Consider the following 20,783-nt stretch of genomic DNA (forward strand, 5'->3'; position numbering starts at 1 on the left):
GGGGTCCAGGCAGGATTAGAGGGTCCAAGCAGGATTAGGGGGTCAGGGCAGGGTTGGGGGATCAGGACAAGGGGTCAGGACAGGTTTAGGGGGTCCACGCACGGTTATGGGGTCAGGGTAGGGGGTCCATTCAAGATTAGGGGGTCCAGGCAGGTTTAGGGCGTCAGGCAGGATCCAGGCAGGGTTATGGGGTCAGGACAGGGGGTCCCAGCAGGGTCAGGGCAGGGTTAAGGAGTCAGGACAGGTTTAGGGGGTCCAGGCAGGTTTAGGGGGTCAAGACAGGGGGTCCAGGCAGGATTAAGGGCTCAGGACAGGGTTAGAGGGTCAGGGCAGTTTTAGGGGGTCTAGGCAGGTTTAGGACAGGGTCAGGACAGGGTTATAGTGTCAGGGAAGGGGGTCCAGGCAGGGTTATGGGGTCAGAGCAGGGTTAAAGGGTCAGGAGGTCAGGACAGGGGGTCAGGGCAAGGTTAGGGGGTCCAGGCAGGGGACTGGGGGCAGTGACCCCACACTGCAGAGCAGGGACCCCCACCCTCCTCAGCACACCCCAGCACAAAGCTGACAGAAACATTTAATTGTTTTTGTGTAAAAAAAAAGTACAAAAGGTACAAAAACAGGGCAGGGACAGGGGGCCTGGGGGGTTTGGCTGCTCCACGGGACCCCCATGGCAAGGGGAGGTGACAGTGACAACACTGGCAGTGTCCAGGCCTCAGAAATCTCCTTGGAGATCTGCAAAAAGGGAGAAATTGAGAGGTTTTTCCAGACCCCAAAATTCGATTAAAACCCCCCAAATCCAAAGGGACAGACCCCAAATCCAATGAGAAACCCCCAAATCCAACAGGGCAAACCCCAAAAATTCAATTAAATACCCCCAAATCCAGAGAGACAGTCCCCAAAATTCAGTGAAAGACCCCCAAATAAAATGGGACAGACTCCAAATCCAAAGGCACAGGTCCCAAAATTCAATAAAATGCCCCTAAATCCAAAGGGACAGACCCCAAAATTCAATAAAATGCTCCCAAATCCAACAGGACAGACCCCAAATCCAATGAGAAACCCCCAAATTCAATGGGGCAGCCCCAAAAATTCAGTGAAAGACCCCCAAATAAAATGGGACGGACTCCAAATCCAAAGGGACAGACCCCAAATCCCAAGGGACAGACACCCAAAATTCAATGAAAGACCCCAAATCCAGAAGGACAGACCCCAAATCCAATGGGGAAGACCCCCAAATCCAAAGGGAGAGACCCCAAATCCAATCAGAAACCCCCAAATCCAGCAGGGCCGACCCCCACGTCCCACAGGAGCCCCCCAAAGCCGTTCTGAGAGGCAGAGGGCCCCTTTTGGGGTGGTTTTTGGGGTGGTTTTTGGGGTCCCACCGCTGCGGCGGATGCGCTCTCCCCGCCGGGCGCTCTCCAGCCCCTCCACGAACTGCTCCAGGAGCCTCACAAACGGGGCCAGGCTGGTCCTCCTGTAGTCTGCAGGTGTGGGGAGGGGGTGATGGGACCCCAAAACCCCAGCCCTGAGCTCCAAACCCCAGCCCTGAGCTCCAAACCCACAGCCCCGACCCCCAAAATCACAGCCCCGACCCCCAAAACTCCATCCCCGACCCCCAAAACCACAGCCATGACCCTCAAAATCCCAACCTTGACCCCCAAAATCCCAACCTTGACCCCCAAATGCCAGCCCTGACCCTCAAAACCCTGTTCCTGACCTCCCAAAATCCCAACCTTGACCCCAAAACCACAGCTTTAACCCTCAAACCCTGACCCTAACCCCCAAAGCCACAGCCATGACCCCCAAACCACAGCCATGACCCCCAAAACACCATCCCTGACCCCCAAAACCACAGCCCTGACCCTCAAATCCAAAGGGACAGACACCCAAACCCCATCTCTGACCCCAAGCCCTGACCCCACACTCTATCCCTGAGCACAAACCCCAAACCCTGACCCCAAACCCCACCCCACACCCCAAACTCTGATCCCAAACCCCATCCCTGACCCCAAACCCTCCCCCTCACCCCTCATGCGCCGTTTGGGCTCGGTGTCCCCCTCCCCATCCTGCTCGCCATCGCTGCCGGCCGCATCCAGCTCCTGGCACAGAGACCTGGCACAGACACGGGACAGACATGGCACAGACATGGCACAGACACGGGACAGATGGACAAACACGGGACAGACATAGCACAGACATGGCACAGACACGGGACAGATGGACAAGCATGGGACAGACATGGCACAGACACGGGACAGACATGGCACAGACACGGGACAGATGGACAAACATGGCACAGACATGGGACAGACGGACAAACACGGGACAGACATGGCACAGACATGGCACAGACATGGCACAGACACGGGACAGACAGACAAACACGGGACAGACATGGCACAGACATGGGACAGACGGACAAACAGGGCAGGTTTAGGGTCAGCGTTCGGAGTAGGGGCAGGGTTAGGGTGAGGATTAGGGTCAAGTTTAGGGGTTACGGTCAGGATTAGGGTTAGGGTGAGGATTAGGATCAGGGTTAGGGACAGGGTAGGATTAAGGTCAGGGTTAGGGTCCAGGTCAGGTTTAGGGTGGGGTTAAGGTCAGGGTCAGTGTTAGGATCAGGTTTAGGGGTTAGGGTCAGAGTTAGGATCAGGTTTAAGGTCAGGGTCAGTGTCATTGTTAAGGTCAAGGTTAGGGGTTAGTGTCAGGGTTAGGGTCAGGTTAAGAGTCAAGGTTAGGGTTAGGGTTAAGGTTAATGTTCGGTTTAGGGTAAGTTTAGGGTCAGTGTCAGATTTAGAGTTAGGTTTAGGGTCAGTGTTAGGGTTAGGGTCATGGTTTAGGATCAGGGTTAGGGTGAGGATTAAGGTCAGATTTAGGGTAGGGTTAAGGTCAGGGTAGGGTTGGGGCCAGGGTCAGGATAAGGGTAAGGTTTGGGGTCGGGGTTAAGGCTGGGATAAGGGTAAGGTTTAGGGTCAGGGTAGGATTAGGGTCAGGGTTAGAGTTGGGGTCAGGATCAAGGTCAGAGTCAGGTTTCAGTTTAGATTTAATGTTAGGGTTTAGGGTTTTGAGTTCGGGTTTGGGTTAGGGACGTTCTGGGGGGCTCTTGCAGCACCAGGACACCCCGGTGCTCCCAGTGATTTATGTGATGGGTTAGGGTTTGGGTTTGGGTTTAGGGTTTGGGTTTGGGATTCAGTTAGAGTTTGGGTTTGGGTTTGGGTTTCAGTTTAGGTTTAGGGTTTGGGTTTGGGATTCAGTTAGGGTTTAGGGTTTGGGTTAGGGTTTGGGATTCAGTTTAGGTTTAGGGTTTGGGTTAGGGTTTGGGATTCAGTTTAGGTTTAGGGTTTTGGATTCTGGGGGGCTCTGGCAGCACCAGGACCCCGCAGTGCTCCCAGTGACATACGTGATGGTGGGGACTGAGAATGGATCAAACTCATCCAACTTCTGCAGGTCCAGAGGGACTGAAATGCGCCCTGAGACACAGCGGGGTTGTGGGTTTAGGGTTTTTTGGGCTTGGACATGGGGTAACTGAGAGGTGTTTTAAAAAGTTGTGTTTTGTTTTTGGTTTTATGTGAAGGGTGGGATAATACAGCTGTTATGATGTATAATTACAATAATAAATGCAATTAATAAAAAATTAATTATAATAATCAGAAACATAATCTACAGTAATTTATAATAATTATCATATAACATTAATATAATAAATAAGGAGATTCATATTGGTATAGTATTAAATAATTTATTATATGTAATATAATATATTATTTATAATTTATATCTAAATTATCCATATAATATATATGATTCTATAGTAAATATATATATTTTTTATATCTATTTTAATATATAATTTAAAGCATTATAGAATATATTATATTAATATATATTGCTATATATATATATTTAAAATACATATTCTACATACAAAAAATTTCTATAAATTTAAAATGAATTATATATTTAAAAGAATTTTTATATAAATTTAAATTAAAATTATTTACATTTTAAATAAATTATATATTCTAAATAAATTATATAGAAATTAATAATAAAATTTATACAAATTTAAAATAAATTATAAATTAAAATATTTTATATAAATTTATATAAATTTATATAAATTCATATAAATTATATATATTTATTTTAAAGTATAAATTTAAAATAATTTATACATTAAAAATAAATTATATATAAATTTATTATAAATTTGATATATTTTACATACCAAAATACATATATAATTATATCTATTATATACAGTATAATATAAAATAACAAACTAACTTATAATAATAATTCTAATAATAGTTCTAATAATAATTACAATTTAGAACAACAGTTATTCCACTATTTCTCCACTCCAACACATCATAATTACAGCCCCTAAATCATCCTCTCTTATTTATAAAGCCATTTTTTTAAACCCATCCACTCTTACTTACAAAGCCATTTCTAAAACTCTTTCCCATTTCCATCTCCCTTTCCCCCTCCCTCCAACCCCATTTCCCCCCATGCCCACCTGTTTTGGGGTGCACGCTGAAGGGGCTCTTGAGCAGGTGGCCGAGCCCTTTGCTGACGTTGCAGTCCAGGCGGGGGAAGCAGAGCTGCAGCATCACCTCCCACTCGGGGTGCCCGGCCCGGCCCCGCTCCCGCTCCCGCTCGGCGCGGGCCCGCAGCAGCTCCCAGCGCTGCACCGAGTCCTTCTTGCGGGGGAACTCCGCCTGCAGCGGCTCCCGCAGCTCTGACGGCCGTCAAGGCTCAGCCACCGTGCCATTGACCCTTCCAGGACCGCACTGACCCTTCCAGGATCACATTTACCCTTCCAGGATCACATTTACCCTTCCAGGAGCACGTTTACCCTTCCAGGACCCCATTTACCCTTCCAGGATCTCTTTTACCTTTTCCAGGATCACATTTACCCTTCCAGGACCCCATTTACCCTTCCAGGACCGCATTTACCCTTCCAGGACCCCATTTACCCTTCCAGGACCCCATTTACCCTTCCAGGATCGCATTTACCCTTCCAGGATCTGTTTTACCCTTTCCAGGATCACATTTACCCTTCCAGGACCCCATTTACCCTTCCAGGACCGCATTTACCCTTCCAGGACCCCATTTACCCTTCCAGGACTGCATTTACCCTTTCCAGGATCTGTTTTACCCTTTCCAGGATCTCTTTTACCCTCCAGGATCACATTTACCCTTCCAGGATCACATTTACCCTTCCAGGACCCCATTTACCCTTTCAGGACCGCATTTACCCTTCCAGGACCCCATTTACCCTTCCAGGACCACATTTACCCTTCCAGGACTGCATTTACCCTTCCAGGATCTGTTTTACCCTTTCCAGGATCACGTTTACCCTTTCAGGATCTCTTTTACCCTCCAGGATCACATTTACCGTTCCAGGACTGCATTTACCCTTCCAGGATCTGTTTTACCCTTTCCAGGATGCCATTTACCCTTCCAGGACCCCATTTAGCCTTTCCAGGACCCAATTTACCCCTCAAGATGCCATTTACTTTTCCAGGACCCCATTTAGCCTCTCCAGGATGCCATTTACCCTTCTAGGACCACATTTTCCCTTCCAGAAGCACATTTACCCTTCCAGGATCTGTTTTACCCTTTCCAGGACCCCACTTACCCTTCCAGGACCCCATTTTAACCCCATGCTTCAACCCCATCTTAACCCCAAGTTTTAATCCCATATTTTAATTTTAACCCCATATTTTAACTGCATAATTTAACCCCATGCTTTAACTCCCTATTTTAACCCGGTATTTCAACTTTAACCCCATATTTTAACCCCATATTTCAACCCCATATTTCAACCCCATATTTCAATTTTAACCCCACATTTTAACCCCATATTTCAATTTTAACCTCATATTTTAACCCCGTATTTCAACTTTAACCCCACATTTCAACCCCATATTTTAACCCCATATTTCAACTTTAACCCCACATTTTAACCCCATATTTCAATTTTAACCCCATATTTTAACCCCATATTTCAATTTTAACCCCACATTTTAACCCCTATATTTCAACTTTAACCCCATATTTTAATTTTAACCCCACATTTTCCCACATTTTAACCCCACCTGGAAGGATACCCTCAGGGATCAGGGCCAGCACCTTGTCCCACCTCTCGGGGCTGCCCAGGATGTCCTGGGCAGGAAGGACATTTATAACCTCATGTTTTAATCTTAACCCCATGCTTTCACGCCATATTTTAATTTTAACCCCGTATTTCAATTTTAACCCCATATTTTAACCCCATATTTTAATTTTAACCTCATATTTTAACCCCGTATTTCAACTTTAACCCCACATTTTAACCCCATATTTCAACTTTAACCCCGTATTTCCATTTTAACCCCATATTTTAATTTTAACCCCGTATTTCAATTTTAACCCCATATTTTAACCCCATATTTTAATTTTAACCTCATATTTTAACCCCGTATTTCAACCCCATATTTCAATCCCATATTTCAACTATAACCCCATATTTCAACCCCATATTTCAATTTTAACCCATTTTAACCCCATATTTTAACCCCATATTTCAACTTTAACCCCACATTGTAACCCCATATTTTAATTTTAACCTCATATTTTAACCCTGTATTTCAATTTTAATCCCCACATTTTAACCCTATATTTTAATTTTAACCTCACATTTTAACTCCTATATTTCAACTTTAACCCCACATTTTAACCCCGTATTTCAACTTTAACCCCGTATTTCAATTTTAACCCCATATTTTAATTTTAACCCCACATTTTAACCCCACCTGGAAGGATACCCTCGGGGAGCAGGGCCAGCACCTTGTCCCACCTCTCGGGGCTGCCCAGGATGTCCTGGCCCAGCAGCGCGTGCTGCTCAAAGTATTCCTGCACCACGGCCACCGAGCGCCTGGGGACACAGCGCTGGCATCAGTGCAAAAAGGGACTTTTTGGGCACAAATATGGGCCAAGTGAGAGGCTTTTCAAAAAGTTTTATTCTATTTTATTATTTTATTTTATTTATAATAGAGATGGTATAGTTCATGCTGGCGTTATAAATATATATTTTTAATCTGGATAATTTGTATTTATATATTTATTTTTTTATATTTTCCTTATATATAATATAATATAATATAATATTATATTATATTATATTATATTATATTATATTATATTATATTATATTATATTATATTATATTATATTATATTATATTATATTGTTATATGAAAATTATCTATTTCATCTTTATTTTTATATATTTATCATTTCATTCTTATATTTACTTTATATATTTATATATATATTAATTTATATATATATAAGGTATATTTTATACATATCATTATATACATTATATACAATATATATTAAGGCATAATATATAATATACATAATGAAATATATTCATGTTTTCTATTATCTATTATATACACACATTATAATATATAGAATTACATATAATCATATATAATTATATATTATAATGTATGTATGTAATAGATAATAATAAACATTAATATATTAATATATAACATATAATACTATATATTAATATATAACATAATATTATATATTAAAATAGCAATATATACATTATATATTATACAATGTATATATTGTTATATTAATGTATGTAATATATATTATGTACATTGATAAAATAATATATACATTATATATAATATATAAAATATATTACTTTAAAAATATATATAATTTTCTATTCATTGTATATATATATCACTTATATAAAGTTTATTAACACTAATTAAAAGAAAAAAAATTGTAAGAATTAAACCAAAATTTTTAGAATAGCTTTCAGTATAAAAGTTTTTACTTTTTAGAATAAAAACTTTTCAAATGCCTCTCACTTGTCCCGTGTTTGGGTTCAAAAAACAAAAAAGGTTTAATCTGACAAATCCTCACCCACCTGATGAAGGGATGCACGGGCTGGGAGAGGCTCACCTTCTTCACCGTGTCTGCACCACCCTGGGGGATACAGGGGGGGTCAGGCTGGGGGGCCTGGGCACCCCAAACCCACCTGCTCCAGGGGCAGGGTGCCCAAACCCCCATAAACCCATTTTCACCAAGATCAGGGGTGCCCAAACCCCCATAAACCCACCTTCACCAGGGTCAGGGGATGCTCAGACCCCCCCAAACCCACCTTCACCAGGGTCAGGGGTACCCAAACCCTCACAAACCCACCTTCACCAGGGTCAGGGGTGCCCAAACCCTCAAACCTACCTTTACCAGGATGAGGGGGTGCCTAGACCCCCAAAACCCACCGTCACCAGGGTCAGGGGTGCCCAAACCCCCATAAACCCACCTTCACCAGGGTCAGGGGTGCCCAAACCCCCCAAAACTCACTTTCACCAGGGTCAGGGGTTCCCAAACCTCCATAAACCCACCTTCACCAGGGTCAGGGGTACCCAAACCCTCATAAACCCACCGTCACCAGGGTCAGGGGTACCCAAACCCTCATAAACCCACCGTCACCAGGGTCAGGGGTGCCCAAACCCCCCAAAACCCACCTTCACCAGGGTCAGGGGTGCCCAAACCCCCCAAAACCCACCTTCACCAGGGTCAGGGGTGCCCAAACCCCCCCAAAACCCACCTTCACCAGGGTCAGGGGTGCCCAAACCCCCCAAAACCCATTTTCACCAGGGTCAGGGGTGCCCAAACCCCCATAAACCCACCTTCACCAGGGTCAGGGGTGCCCAAACCCCCCCAAACCCACCGTCACCAGGACCAGGGGATGCTCAGACCCCTCCAAACCCACCTTCACCAGGGTCAGGGAGGGCCCAAACCACCACAAACCCATCTTCACCAGGCTCAGATGTACCCAAACCCCTCCAAACCCACCTTTATCAGGATCAGGAGGTACCCAAACCCATCTTCACCAGGCTCAGGTGTACCCAAATCCACATAAACCCATTTTCACCAAGCTCAGGGGTACCCAAACCCCCCCTAAACCCACCTTGACCAGGCTCAGTGGTACCCAAAGCCTCATAAATCCATTTTCACCAAGCTCAGGGGTACCCAAACCCCCACAAACCCACCTTCCACAGCTCAGGGGTACCCAAACCCCCCTAAATCCATTTTCACCAGGGTCAGGGGTACCCAAAGCCCCCCAAACCCACCTTGACCAGGCTCAGGTGTACCCAAACCCACCTTCCACAGGCTCAGGGGGTGCCCAAACCCACCTTCCACAGGCTCAGAAGTGGGCAGGGGGTTCCTGGCCCCCCTGGCACCCACCTTCACCAGGCTCAAGTGTACCCAAACCCATCTTCAGCAGGATTAGGGGGTACCCAAAGCCCCCAAACCCACCTTGACCAGGCTCAGGGGTACCCAAACCCACCTTGACCAGGCTCAGGGGTACCCAAACCCACCTTGACCAGGCTCAGGGGGTACCCAAACCCACCTTGACCAGGCTCAGGTACTCCACAGCAGCTGCCCTCAGGGCTGGGGACCATTTCCTGACGTTGTCGTCGCACACCCAGCAGTGCACACCCCTCCTGCCAGAGTACACCCACAGGCGGTGCCGCACGCCCAGGTCCTCTGTGGGGGCACACATGGGGTTTGGGGGACACACAGATGGATTTTGGGGGCCATAGATGGCTTTGGGGGGGGCCACATTGGGACAGGCTGTGGTGACCACCCAAAGCGTTCACACGATGTGAACCTTCTCTCAAACTTTAAAAATTTTCTACAAATGCATTTCCCACAGAGAGGGTCAGGCTCTTTCTCCAGGCAGCACCTTGGCCTCAAGCTGTGCCAAGGGAAATTTAGGTTGGTTATTAGGAAAAAGATTTTCACAGGAAGGGTGATAAAGTTCTGGAATGTTCTACCTGGGGAGGTGGTGGAGTCACCATCCCTGGATGGGTTTAAAACAAGCCTGGATGTGGCACTGGTGCCATGGTTTAGTTGAGGGGTTGGACTCAGTGGTCTTAAAGTTCTCTTCCAACCCAATGATTCTGTGAATTCTGGGAATTTTGGGAATTTCCAGAAGGAGGTGGTGGAGTCACCATCCCTGAATGTTTTTACCAAAAATTGAACGTGGCCCTCAGTGCTGTGGTTTGGTTGAGGTGTTTGGGGTTAGGTTGGACTTGATGACCTTAAAATTCTCTTCCAGACTGGTCATTCTATAAATTCTGTGAATTCTCTGGGGTCTGGCATCTGTGGGACCTGGACATGCCCCGTGTGTCCCCAAGGCCCTCACCCACGAGCGCGCGGTCGATGATGCGGACGGCGATGGTCATCAGCGTCCAGCACTTGGAGCAGATATCAGCCGAGCTGGGGGCAGAATGAGGGGGCTCAGGTGGACACCCCACACCCCTGAACCCCCTCCCAGCCCCAGAACCCCCTGAAGAACCTGCAGCACGTCCTGACATCATTGTAATCCGTCATGTCAATGTCAAACACCAGCTCCTTCTCCTGCGGCTGGAAGGCTCCCAGGTGCACCGTGTTGTGCTGGTTGGGCTGCAGGAAGGACGGGATGGGCTCAGCGTGGCCAGAGACCCCTGCAGACGCCCCCCAGCACGGTGGCCGGGACTCACCCGGTGGGAATAGACGGCCCCGATGTCGATTTTGTAGGGGTTGATCTTCTGCAGTTCCCGCTCCAGCTCCTGGGGGCTGCTGAAGGACTGGAAGCGCAGGTAGACATCGTCTCGCAGGGTGAAGGAGAATTCCCGCAGCTGGAAGTAGTTCTTCACTGCAGGGACCGAGAGGGGTCAAGGCTATCCTAAATCCCCCCATTACAGTCACCCCCAGACCCCCCTTTCCCTGCTCCTCCCGGTGTCCCGGTCAGTGCAACCACGCACCGCCCGTCCCGGCACCCCAAGGTGCGCTGGGATCCGGCATCGCGGTGCTGCCGTCCGGTATCGGTGCCCCCCACCCGGGATCGGTGCCCCCCACCCGGGATCGGTGACCCCAGCCGGTATCGATGCCTCCACTCGGTATCGATTCCCCCAGTCCGGTATCGATGCCTCCGCTCGGTATTGATTCCCCCCAGCCCGGTATCGATGCCTCTCCCCCTGTATCGGCGCCCCCCGCCCGTTATCGATGCTCCCCGTCCGGTATCACGATCCCCGGCGGAGCCCCCCGCCCGGTATCGATTCCCTTGCCCGGTATCACGGTCCCCGGTGGAACCCCCTGCCCGGTATCGGTTCCCTTGCCCGGTATCACGGTCCCCGGTAGAACCCCCTGCCCGATATCGGTTCCCTTGCCCGGTATCACGGTCCCCGGTAGAACCCCCTGCCCGGTACCGGTTCCCCCTGCCCGGTATCACGGTCCCCGGTAGAACCCCCTGCCCGGTACCGGTTCCCCCCCTCCCCGCTCACCGCCGCCGTAGCTGAGCCAGCGGCCGTAGGGGCCGTGCGGGAAGAGCCGCCGGTAGTAGACCGGGAGCAGCTCGGGCAGCGCCGCCGGATCGAAGCCCGCCATGGCGGGAACGGAGCGCCGGGAGGCGGCGGGAAACGGCGGCGCCAGCCCCGGGGGCTGCCGGGAGTTGTAGTCCGGCCCCGGGGGGCACCGGGAACCGGGAGTGCGCGGCTCGGGGAGAGTGGGAGGAGAGCAAAGCACCGGGGAGGGCCCGGGATGGACGGGAGGGGATGCCCCAGGGTCTGCGGGGTCCCGGGGTCTGGGGTCCGGGGGGTCCCGGGACCGGGAGGGTCGTGGGGTGCTGAGGTGCGGGGATATCCCGGGATGCGAGGGGGTCCCGAGGCGGGTGGGAGCCGGGGGGCTGAGTTTAGGGGGGATTTTGGGGTCCCGCAATGCCCCGGGGCGGGTGGTTCCGGGAGCGCGGAGGTCTCGGGATGTCCCGGTGTCCGGGGGTATCCCGGTGTCCGGGAGTGTCCCGGGATCCGGAGAAATCCGGGGGCGTGGGGGTCCGGGGGTGTCCCGGGGTCCAAGGGGGTCCCAGGAGGGGCTGTCCGGGATGGTCCCGGGGTCCCCGGACGCGCGGTCCTCGGCGGTCCCGGGGTCCGGTAGACCCGGGGGTGCTGAGGTCCAGGCTGGTCCCGGCTTTCGGGGTAGTCCCAGGATCTGCGAGGGTCCCGGGGCAGTCCCGTGATCCGGAGGGCTCCCGGGGCTGTTCCGTGCTCCGGGATGGTCCCGGGGTCCGGGGGTTTCCCGGGGGGGCAGCGCAGCGATGCGGTAACGCGCGGGCGCTGCCGCGCTCCCGTTAACGATTCCCCGCAAGAGCGAAGCCCCGGGACATATCCCGGGACACTGCCCGCAGCCCGGCGGGCTCCAGGCGGCAGCAGCGGGACGAGCTCCGAGAGAGGACGGGGCGGAGCCGCTCCCGCATCCTGGTAGCGCCCGGAGGCCCAGCGGTAACTCCGCGATCTGCCCCGGAATCCGCAAATTAATTATTAACAGCGCCCAGAGGGAAAGGCCAAGGTCAGGACAAAGCTCTCCCGGTCGCGTCCTTCTCCCCATCCCGGTGCCGGTGCCGGTGCCGCCGCTGAAGATGTGGCTGTACGCGGTGGCCGCGCTGCTGGGGCTGCTCCTGCTGCGCCGCTGGCACCGGGAGCGGCAGACGGTGCCGCGGCTCTCGGAGAAGCACGTGCTGATCACGGGATGCGACAGCGGCTTCGGGGAGCTGCTGGCTCGGCAGCTGGACGCGCGGGGGCTGCGGGTGCTGGCCGCCTGCCTGACGGCCAGCGGGGCCGCGCAGCTGCGGGCCGTCACCTCCGAGCGCCTGCAGACCGTCCTGCTGGATGTCACCTGCAGCAAGAGCATCGCCCATGTCACCGCCTGGGTCCGCGAGCGTGTGGGGGATCAAGGTAAACAGGGCTCGATAGCTCTGGAGTCACCCTGGTGTCACCCTGGTGTCCCCTCTGGCTTCCCCTGCCAGGCTGCGGGGCAATGACGGCTCTGGAATTAATGCCTGTCGCTTCTCTGGCGACATCCATCTGCCATCAGCTCCTGCAGGAGCGCTGCCCGGGCAGAGGGTTCAGCTTTCAGCCTTTTCTCCCTGAAAATCAGCTAATTAAGAGCTGATCACCCCAACAGCTCTCCTGCCACCTTGCCCACTCAACTGGCACTGGGCTGTGCCCTTTGGGACAGCCCCAGCTCATCCCATCCCCTCCGCAGGGCTCTGGGGGCTGGTGAACAACGCAGGGATCGCCATCCCCACCGCCCCAAACGAGTGGCTGAGCAAGGAGGACTTTGTCAAGGTGCTGAATGTCAACCTGGTGGGGCTGGTGGAGGTGACTCTGAGCCTCCTGCCGCTGGTGCGGCGGGCGCGGGGCCGCGTGGTCAACGTGGCCAGCGTGATGGGCCGCGTGTCCTTCTTTGGTGGAGGCTACTGCATGTCCAAGTACGGTGTGGAAGCCTTCTCTGACAGCCTCAGGTAAGTCTGGAACAACAGCTCTCCATCATGGTTCCCCAACTTGTTTTTCTGGACTTTGTCTGGCACAGCTGTCAGCTCTAATCCTCGCACAGCCGTGACTGAGCACAGGTCGGTCTCATATCTTCTGCTGAAGTGAGCAGCTCCTGTGCTGGCATGGAGCCTCTCCCGTGGACATTGGCCCTGTCCAAGACCCTGCTGGACATGACCCTGCTGCCCCGAGCTTTGCTTTGTTCCCTGCATATCCAGATGTGGCAAACATTTGCTGGCACACCATCTCAGCCATGTGCCAGGCTGGCACAACGTCCACTGGCGTGGTCAGGGTCTGCTCCAAGCCTCTGGCATGAGGTTCATCCCATGGGAGATGTGGGCATGGAGCCTTCCCTGTGGACACTGGCCCTGCTGCCCCGAGCTTTGCTTTGCTCCCAACCCATCCAGATGTGGCAAATGTTTGTTTGCTTGGTTCCCAACCCATGTTCCCACCAGATGAGCCAAATGTTTACTGAAGCACCATCTCAGCCATGTGCCAGGCTGGCACAACGTCCACTGGCATGGTCAGGCTCTGCTCCACGCCTCTGGCACTCCAGAGGCTCCATGCTATGGGAGATGCTGGCACAGGCACCCTTGGGTGCTGCTCCCATGTCCCACAGGGCTCAATCCCTTCCAGGCTCGAGATGCAAAACTTTGGGGTGAAGGTCTGTGTGATCGAGCCAGGCTACTTCAAAACCATGATCACCAACGTTGAGAACCTGGAGAAGAATTTCTATGCCAGCTGGGAGAAGCTTCCTGCAGAGATCAAAGCGAGTTACGGGGAGAGCTACTTGAGGGATTGTAAGTAGCTCCCCCAAAGGCTGAGTGATTCTCTTTGTCTCCTGACTCAAGGCACATGGGGTCCCATGGGGGTCCCACTGCCCCAAAACCCCCTGGAGCCACTTGGCTCTGCCCAGCTCCAGGATCTCAGTGGTGTTTTCTGCCTCTGCAGTTGTTTCCATGCTCAAGGTGCTGCAGAAGGGCTACAACACCAACCTGTCGCTGGTCACCAACTGCATGGAGCACGCTCTGACCAGCCTCCACCCCCGGAGCCGCTACTCGGCCGGCTGGGACGCCAAGCTGCTCTACCTGCCCCTCAGCTACCTGCCCTCAGCCCTCAGCGACGCCCTGTTCACCATGTTCTACCCCAAATCTGTTGGCAAAGCCTGAGGTGGGCTTGCAGCTGGCAGCCGGGATCAGAGGGAGATCCAGTAACACACAGCTGGATCCAGAACTGCCTGCAGGCAAGGCCACACTGAATTTGTAACTGTATTTATGTCTGACCCTCTGGCCCCTGCTCACAGATGGGTTTGTCCTGAATAAATTTTGCCCTGTCCCCTCCTGGCTGAGCGTGGTGTCACTCAGGCTGTGGCGCTGAGGCTGTGCCTGGAGGCTCCAGCTCTTCCTTTGAGCACCTGCTGCATTCAGGATCCAGCCCTGGACAAGTTGCCAGGGGACTTGCCCAGACTGGCCCCTCAGGTATTGGCACATGCCAGACTTGTTCCAGTCTGAGAGAAACTTGTTCCACAAACCTGAGCAGATTTCCTTCTAAGCATAAAACTGGGCAGCTTCTTACAGAATCCTCCTCCTCTGCTTCCTCCTCCTCCTCCTCCTGCAGAGCTGACTGGGGGACACTGTCCTGCTCCATCACCACAATTGGGGACACTGTTGCCCACCAACGCTGCAAGAGAGGGAAAGATCCAGGGGTTGGTGCTGCTGGTGGTGTCTGGAAGGTTCCACCAAACCCAGCACCCATTGGGATCCACCTTGGGGCAGAGCAGAGCCCCAGGCACAGCCAAAAGTGTTGCGAGGCAAACCCGGGAATTACCAAAGCTACAAATCAGGAGCGCAAACCTCACCCCGGGCCGGGAGCTGCCGCAATCCCGGCTCTACAAATGCGGCTGGAGCAGGGGCTGTCCCCGAGCGGTGCCACCGCCGAGGATGTGGCCGTACGCGGTGGTGGCCGCGCTGCTGGGGCTGCTCCTGCTGCGCCGCTGGCACCGGGAGCGGCAGACGGTGCCGCGGCTCTCGGAGAAGCACGTGCTGATCACGGGATGCGACAGCGGCTTCGGGGAGCTGCTGGCTCGGCAGCTGGACGCGCGGGGGCTGCGGGTGCTGGCCGCCTGCCTGACGGCCAGCGGGGCCGCGCAGCTGCGGGCCGTCACCTCCGAGCGCCTGCAGACCGTCCTGCTGGATGTCACCTGCAGCAAGAGCATCGCCCATGTCACCGCCTGGGTCCGCGAGCGTGTGGGGGATCAAGGTAAACAGGGCTCGATAGCCCTGGGGTCACCCTGGTGTCCCCTCTGGCTTCCCCTGCCAGGCTGCGGGGCAATGACGGCTTTGGAATTAATGCCTGTCGCTTCTCTGGCGACATCCATTTGCCATCAGCTCCTGCAGGAGCGCTGCCCGGGCAGAGAGTTCAGCTTTCAGCCTTTTCTCCCTGAAAATCAGCTAATTAAGAGCTGATTACCCCAACAGCTCTCCTGCCACCTTGCCCACTCAACTGGCACTGGGCTGTGCCCTTTGGGACAGCCCCAGCTCATCCCATCCCCTCCGCAGGGCTCTGGGGGCTGGTGAACAACGCAGGGATCGCCATCCCCACCGCCCCAAACGAGTGGCTGAGCAAGGAGGACTTTGTCAAGGTGCTGAATGTCAACCTGGTGGGGCTGGTGGAGGTGACTCTGAGCCTCCTGCCGCTGGTGCGGCGGGCGCGGGGCCGCGTGGTCAACGTGGCCAGCGTGATGGGCCGCGTGTCCTGTTTCGGTGGAGGCTACTGCATCTCCAAGCACGGCGTGGAAGCCTTCTCTGATAGCCTCAGGTACGGTTCTGGCAGCCCCCGGAGCTCTCCCGAGCTCTCCCCGCTGTCCTCGGGCGGGGTTTTATTTGTCTGTTTACTCCCGGGTACATTTTCCCCAGAGAGGTTGTGAAACGCTGACCGCAAGAGGGTTGGGAGCGTGGGCAGGGCTGGAGCCGTGGGTGTGCAAGCAGGGGAAGGGTTTCAGGGAGATCCGGATGGACCAGTCCAGGAGGTCCCGGGGTGCCCCTGGGCCCGGGGTTCTGGTGTCCAGGGGAGTCCTGGGGCACTGAGATTCGGGGAGGTCTCTGGATCTGGGAATGCTCTGGGGTCTGGGGTGGTCCCGAGGCACTGAGGTTCAGGGGCACTCCAGGATCCCGGGATCCAGGGGGGGTCCAGGGATGTCTCAGGATCCAAGAGGGTCCCTGGAGCAAGGACAGGGTTCCCCTGTGCCCATGCCAGAACGCCTGGGGGGTGCCACAAACTCCGCCCCGATCTCTGCGCCCCTCGGGGCAGCAGCTCCCGCTGACGCCCCCACCTCGGGCAGGCGGGAGCTGCGTCCCTTCGGGGTGCAGGTCTCCATCATCGAGCCTGGAGGCTTCCAGACGGGCATGATCGACCCCGTCCCGCTGGTGAAGGGCTTCCTTCGCCTCTGGGAGCGTCTCCCTGCAGAAACCCAGGCAGCCTACGGCCGCCACTACGTGGACAAATGTGAGTCCATCCCCACACCGCAGCGCCACCCCCCGATCCCACCTCCATCCCTCTGACCCCCTGGTGCCCACCCAGATGCCAAGAGCACCGCGCTGCTGCACCGCCTGAGCAGCTCCCGCCTGTCGCATGTCACCGGTGCCATGACACACGCGCTGCTGTCCCGCTGTCCCCGCAGCCGCTACGCCGCCGGCTGGGATGCCCGGCTTATCTTCCTGCCCCTCAGCTACTGCCCGGCCTGGCTGTCCGACACCATCATCGGCTTCTTCCTGCCCATCCCGGCCAGCGGCGTCCCCTGAGGGCCACCAGAGCGGGGACATGGCCCGTGGGTGTCTCAGCACCTCGGGGAGGTGCTCAATAAAGGCGCTGCAATGCTGGAGGTGTCCCATGGTCACTTGGCCACGGTGCCGGTGACCACCGAGGGGTCCCGTGGGAGAATCCCGGTCTCTGTCTGTGCCCAGAGCAGCTGCATAACCCGGGATATCCCGGCTCGGTTGCAGGGACCGAGCCGGGAAAGGCAGAGCCGTGTTTATCCATCCCCTGGGCACAGCATGACCCGGGATAAAGGGGCTGGGAAAGGCAGAGCTGTGTTTATCCATGCCCTGGGCACGGCGTATCCCGGGATAAACGGGCTGGGAAAGGCAGAGCCGTGTTTATCCATGCCCTGGGCACGGCATGACCCGGGATAAAGGGGCTGGGAAAGGCAGAGCCGCCTTTATCCATCCCCTGGGCACGGCGTATCCTGGGATAAAGGGGCTGGGAAAGGCAGAGCCGTGTTCATCCATGCCCTGGGCACGGCGTATCCCGGGATAAACGGGCTGGGAAAGGCAGAGCTGTGTTTATCCATGCCCTGGGCACGGCATATCCCGGGATAAACGAGCTGGGAAAGGCAGAGCCGTGTTCATCCATGCCCTGGGCACGGCATGACCCGGGATAAAGGGGCTGGGAAAGGCAGAGCCGTGTTCATCCATGCCCTGGGCACGGCGTATCCCGGGATAAACGGGCTGGGAAAGGCAGAGCCGTGTTCATCCATGCCCTGGGCACGGCATGACCCGGGATAAAGGGGCTGGGAAAGGCAGAGCCGTGTTCATCCATCCCCTGGGCTCGTGGGCGGTGATCCCCGCGTCACTCATCGAGCTAATTAAGAGCTGATTAGCGATCAGCAGCTCCGGGGCAGGTCTCTGGGGTTGTGCATTTTCTTGCGGCACCGGAGCAGCACCAACTCAACCCCCCCAGCCCTGGCAAGGATAAGGGGATGCGGTCCCGAGCCCAAGCTGGACCGGGACCCCCGAGATGTGACGGGGAGGGCGAGAGGGGTGAGGAGGAGCCGGGACCTTGCACAAGCCGCCTTCAGCCTCGCCGAGCTGCTTCCCCGGCCGAGGAAGCTTTTCCCAAGTGTTTTCTTTGGCTTAGAAAATCCAACGTGCCCGGCAGCCCCCGGAGGTCGCGTTCGGGGCCGGGATGTGGCGTTCCAACCCTCCCGGAGCTGCAGCCTTGGCTGTACCTGCCCCGGGACACCAAATTGCGCCCAAATCCCTCCGGCAGCACCACGGGCCAGCTACGGCTGCCAGGGGAGGGAAGGAGTTTGGGAATTGCGGATCCCTGGCGCTGCCTCTGCCTGGAGCTCACCTCTGCAGGCCCCGAATGAGGCTGGGGGCTCCTGGGTGCACATTTGGGGGGCTGAGAGCCTTGGGGCACCCCAATATTGCGGCAGGGATGGGCAGAAGGGGCTGAGCTGCTGTGCCCGTGTTCACAGGGGTCTGAGGATGAGGGAAGAGATGAGGCTCTGACTCCATGTTTCAAAAAGCTTGATTTATTATTTTATGATATATATTATATTAAAACTATACTAAAAGAATAGAAGAAAGGATTTCATCAGAAGGCTGGCTAAGAATAGAAAAAGAAAGAACGAATAACAAAAGTTTGTGGCTCGGACAGAGAGTCCGAGACAGCCGGACTGTGATTTGCCATTAATTAGAAACAACCACATGAGACCAATCAAAGATTCACCTGTTGCATTCCACAGCAGCAGATAACCATTGTTTACATTTGGTTCTTGAGGCTTCTCAGCTTCTCAGGAGGAAAAAATCCTAAGGAAAGGATTTTTTCATAAAACGTGTCTGTTTCAGAAGGGCTGATTGATCATTTTATGATAAACGTATTGTATTAAAACTGTACTAAAAGAATAGAAGAAAGGATTTTCATCCGAAGGCTTGAAGGAATAGAATAGGAATGGAATGATAATAAAATCTTGTGACTGACCAGAGTCCGAGACAGCCGGACTGTGATTGGACATTAATCAGAAACAACCACACGAGACCAATCACAGATCCACCTGTTGCATTCCACAGCCGCAGATAATCAATGGTTACATTTGGTTCTTGAGGCTTCTCAGGAGAAAAAATCCTAAAAAACCCCCATTTTTCAGAAAATATCATAGCTACAAGCTGCCTGTCCCAACCCCGCTCAGCTGGCTTGGAAATCCAACCAGCTCCCAAACCATGATCAGAACTCCTGCAAAATCCTTGACAGCTCCCAGATCCTGCTCAGCCCCAGAATTCGGTGTGAAAATCGCCTGATCTGTTCAATAAAACCAGCAGAGCATTGCTTCCCCTTCGGATGGGACAAATCCCCCCAGCCCCTCACCACCCCCACGACCCCAACTGACCCAAAATGTGCCCGAAACTGCCGAGTTCCTGTTTGGAAGCCGCTCCTGCCGGGGTTGGTACCTGCACACGAGGTCACCGGCGCTGGGTTTGTTGTTGTGAGCCCCGCCTTATCAGCGCCCTGGCGCTTCCCCGCTCCCCGAGCCTTCCTTCCGAGCCGATTGTTGATCCCGCAGTCTTGGCTGCGCTGGAAAAAAAGGAGATTTCCTGCAATTGTTTCGCAGGACTTGCAGCCCGATGCAAAATTTTCTGCCTATCAGCCCCTTCCCCAGCGCCGGGGCAAGGCTTGAGCCCCGTGGCTTCCCCTGTCAGGCCGCAGGGCAATCAAGGCTCTGTGATTAATTGCTGCCCGGCCAGAGGTGCTTCTCTGGCGACATCCATCTGCCATCGGGCAGAGAGCTCAGCCTTCAGCCCTTCCCCACCGAACAAACCCCCGGGCTCGCCCTGATAAGGAGGTGGCATCAGGGACAGCTTTGGTGTTTTTGTTATAACCCGACCCCTCAGAGCTGGGGCAGGACCTGGGGTGTATTTTCCCCATCCAGGCAGGATCCAACCTCTTATCTCAGCGTGGTGACAGTGGAGGGGACACTCAGGAAGCCTCGGGGACCCCCATCTATGGCCAGCAGGGGGGCTCTTTACAGACCACAAACGGGATGGGACTGCTGTGGAACTGCCTTGAGCTGTTTGATTTTCCAGCATCGGTCTCATTCCATTGTTATGACAATGGGAAGATGCCATCAGCTCACATCTCAGGCAGCAGACTAAGAATTTAATGTTACAACTCACTTTATGAGCTTCTTGACCAATCACACAAAGCAAAAGCACATTGACAGTAGTTCTGTCCAATCACCATAAGCACACGTACCTTTGGTTAAAACAATGCTTGCTTATTTCGAATACAATATTTACTTGTAAGCCTTAAAGCACAACGCACAGAGCTCCATTATTAAGCTTAGAACTTCCTAATATCTTGCTAGATAAACTTTTCTGTAGCTTAGAGAGTTATTCTGACAAGCGTTAATACACGGGCCATTGTTCTATTTGTCCTTGCCTTTCTACAGTTTAAATAATTTTTCTGCTGACCAATCTCATGGCTGCTGCTTGGCTCTAATCACAGTTCTGCTGTCTCTGGGCCCTGCCTTTTGCAGCTTTCCCCAAACCCTCTGATTCTGTTGATTCCCACACCATCCATCCCCAGGCACCTGCGGCTTCCACACCG

General features: G+C 53.3%; 3 protein-coding genes across 5 annotated transcripts; 2 read left to right on the plus strand and 1 right to left on the minus strand.

Moving 5' to 3' along the window:
- Nucleotides 1-552: 552 nt before the first annotated feature.
- Nucleotides 553-11,479, minus strand: PRIM1 (DNA primase subunit 1). Of its 3 annotated transcripts, XM_036399890.1 has the most exons (12): nt 11,355-11,479; nt 10,572-10,726; nt 10,388-10,494; nt 10,235-10,308; nt 9,437-9,573; nt 7,946-8,004; nt 6,810-6,919; nt 4,517-4,738; nt 3,395-3,464; nt 2,021-2,106; nt 1,377-1,475; nt 553-726 (listed from the first exon to the last, which is right to left on the minus strand). In XM_036399890.1, exons 1-12 carry the CDS (start codon nt 11,455-11,457, stop codon nt 707-709), a joined length of 1,242 nt encoding a protein of 413 aa, XP_036255783.1. In that variant the 5' UTR covers nt 11,458-11,479; the 3' UTR covers nt 553-706. The 3 variants fall into 3 exon arrangements, with proteins under 3 accessions (XP_036255783.1, XP_036255782.1, XP_036255784.1); XM_036399889.1 differs by having other exon boundaries at nt 553-1,475; XM_036399891.1 differs by lacking the exons at nt 553-726; nt 3,395-3,464 and having other exon boundaries at nt 1,367-1,475.
- Nucleotides 11,480-12,190: 711 nt separating this feature from the next.
- On the plus strand, nt 12,191-14,737 carry LOC118697316 (retinol dehydrogenase 16-like). The gene is made up of 4 exons (XM_036399898.2): nt 12,191-12,800; nt 13,111-13,369; nt 14,034-14,197; nt 14,349-14,737. Exons 1-4 carry the CDS (start codon nt 12,485-12,487, stop codon nt 14,564-14,566), a joined length of 957 nt encoding a protein of 318 aa, XP_036255791.1. The 5' UTR covers nt 12,191-12,484; the 3' UTR covers nt 14,567-14,737.
- Nucleotides 14,738-15,322: 585 nt separating this feature from the next.
- LOC118697224 (retinol dehydrogenase 16-like) lies at nt 15,323-17,197 on the plus strand. The gene is made up of 4 exons (XM_036399760.1): nt 15,323-15,656; nt 15,956-16,214; nt 16,738-16,901; nt 16,977-17,197. The coding sequence occupies exons 1-4, from the start codon at nt 15,338-15,340 to the stop codon at nt 17,195-17,197; spliced, it is 963 nt and encodes a 320-aa protein (XP_036255653.1). The 5' UTR covers nt 15,323-15,337.
- The last annotated feature ends 3,586 nt before the right edge of the window (nt 17,198-20,783 follow it).

Source organism: Molothrus ater, chromosome 30 (genome assembly GCF_012460135.2).
Source record: "Molothrus ater isolate BHLD 08-10-18 breed brown headed cowbird chromosome 30, BPBGC_Mater_1.1, whole genome shotgun sequence".
NCBI classification, from domain to species: Eukaryota; Metazoa; Chordata; class Aves; order Passeriformes; family Icteridae; genus Molothrus; species Molothrus ater.

Coding starts and splice junctions, on each gene's coding strand:
- PRIM1 (XM_036399889.1), bottom strand. CDS start 11,457: ATGGCGGGCTTCGATCCGGCGGCGCTGCCCGAGCTGCTCCCGGTCTAC. Junction 10,727..11,354: donor CTGGCTCAGCTACGGCGGCG/GTGAGCGGGGAG, acceptor CGGTCCCTGCAG/TGAAGAACTACTTCCAGCTG. Junction 10,309..10,387: donor GATGTCAGGACGTGCTGCAG/GTTCTTCAGGGG, acceptor TTCTGCCCCCAG/CTCGGCTGATATCTGCTCCA.
- LOC118697316 (XM_036399898.2), top strand. CDS start 12,485: ATGTGGCTGTACGCGGTGGCCGCGCTGCTGGGGCTGCTCCTGCTGCGC. Junction 12,801..13,110: donor CGAGCGTGTGGGGGATCAAG/GTAAACAGGGCT, acceptor TCCCCTCCGCAG/GGCTCTGGGGGCTGGTGAAC. Junction 13,370..14,033: donor GCCTTCTCTGACAGCCTCAG/GTAAGTCTGGAA, acceptor AATCCCTTCCAG/GCTCGAGATGCAAAACTTTG.
- LOC118697224 (XM_036399760.1), top strand. CDS start 15,338: ATGTGGCCGTACGCGGTGGTGGCCGCGCTGCTGGGGCTGCTCCTGCTG. Junction 15,657..15,955: donor CGAGCGTGTGGGGGATCAAG/GTAAACAGGGCT, acceptor TCCCCTCCGCAG/GGCTCTGGGGGCTGGTGAAC. Junction 16,902..16,976: donor CCGCCACTACGTGGACAAAT/GTGAGTCCATCC, acceptor GTGCCCACCCAG/ATGCCAAGAGCACCGCGCTG.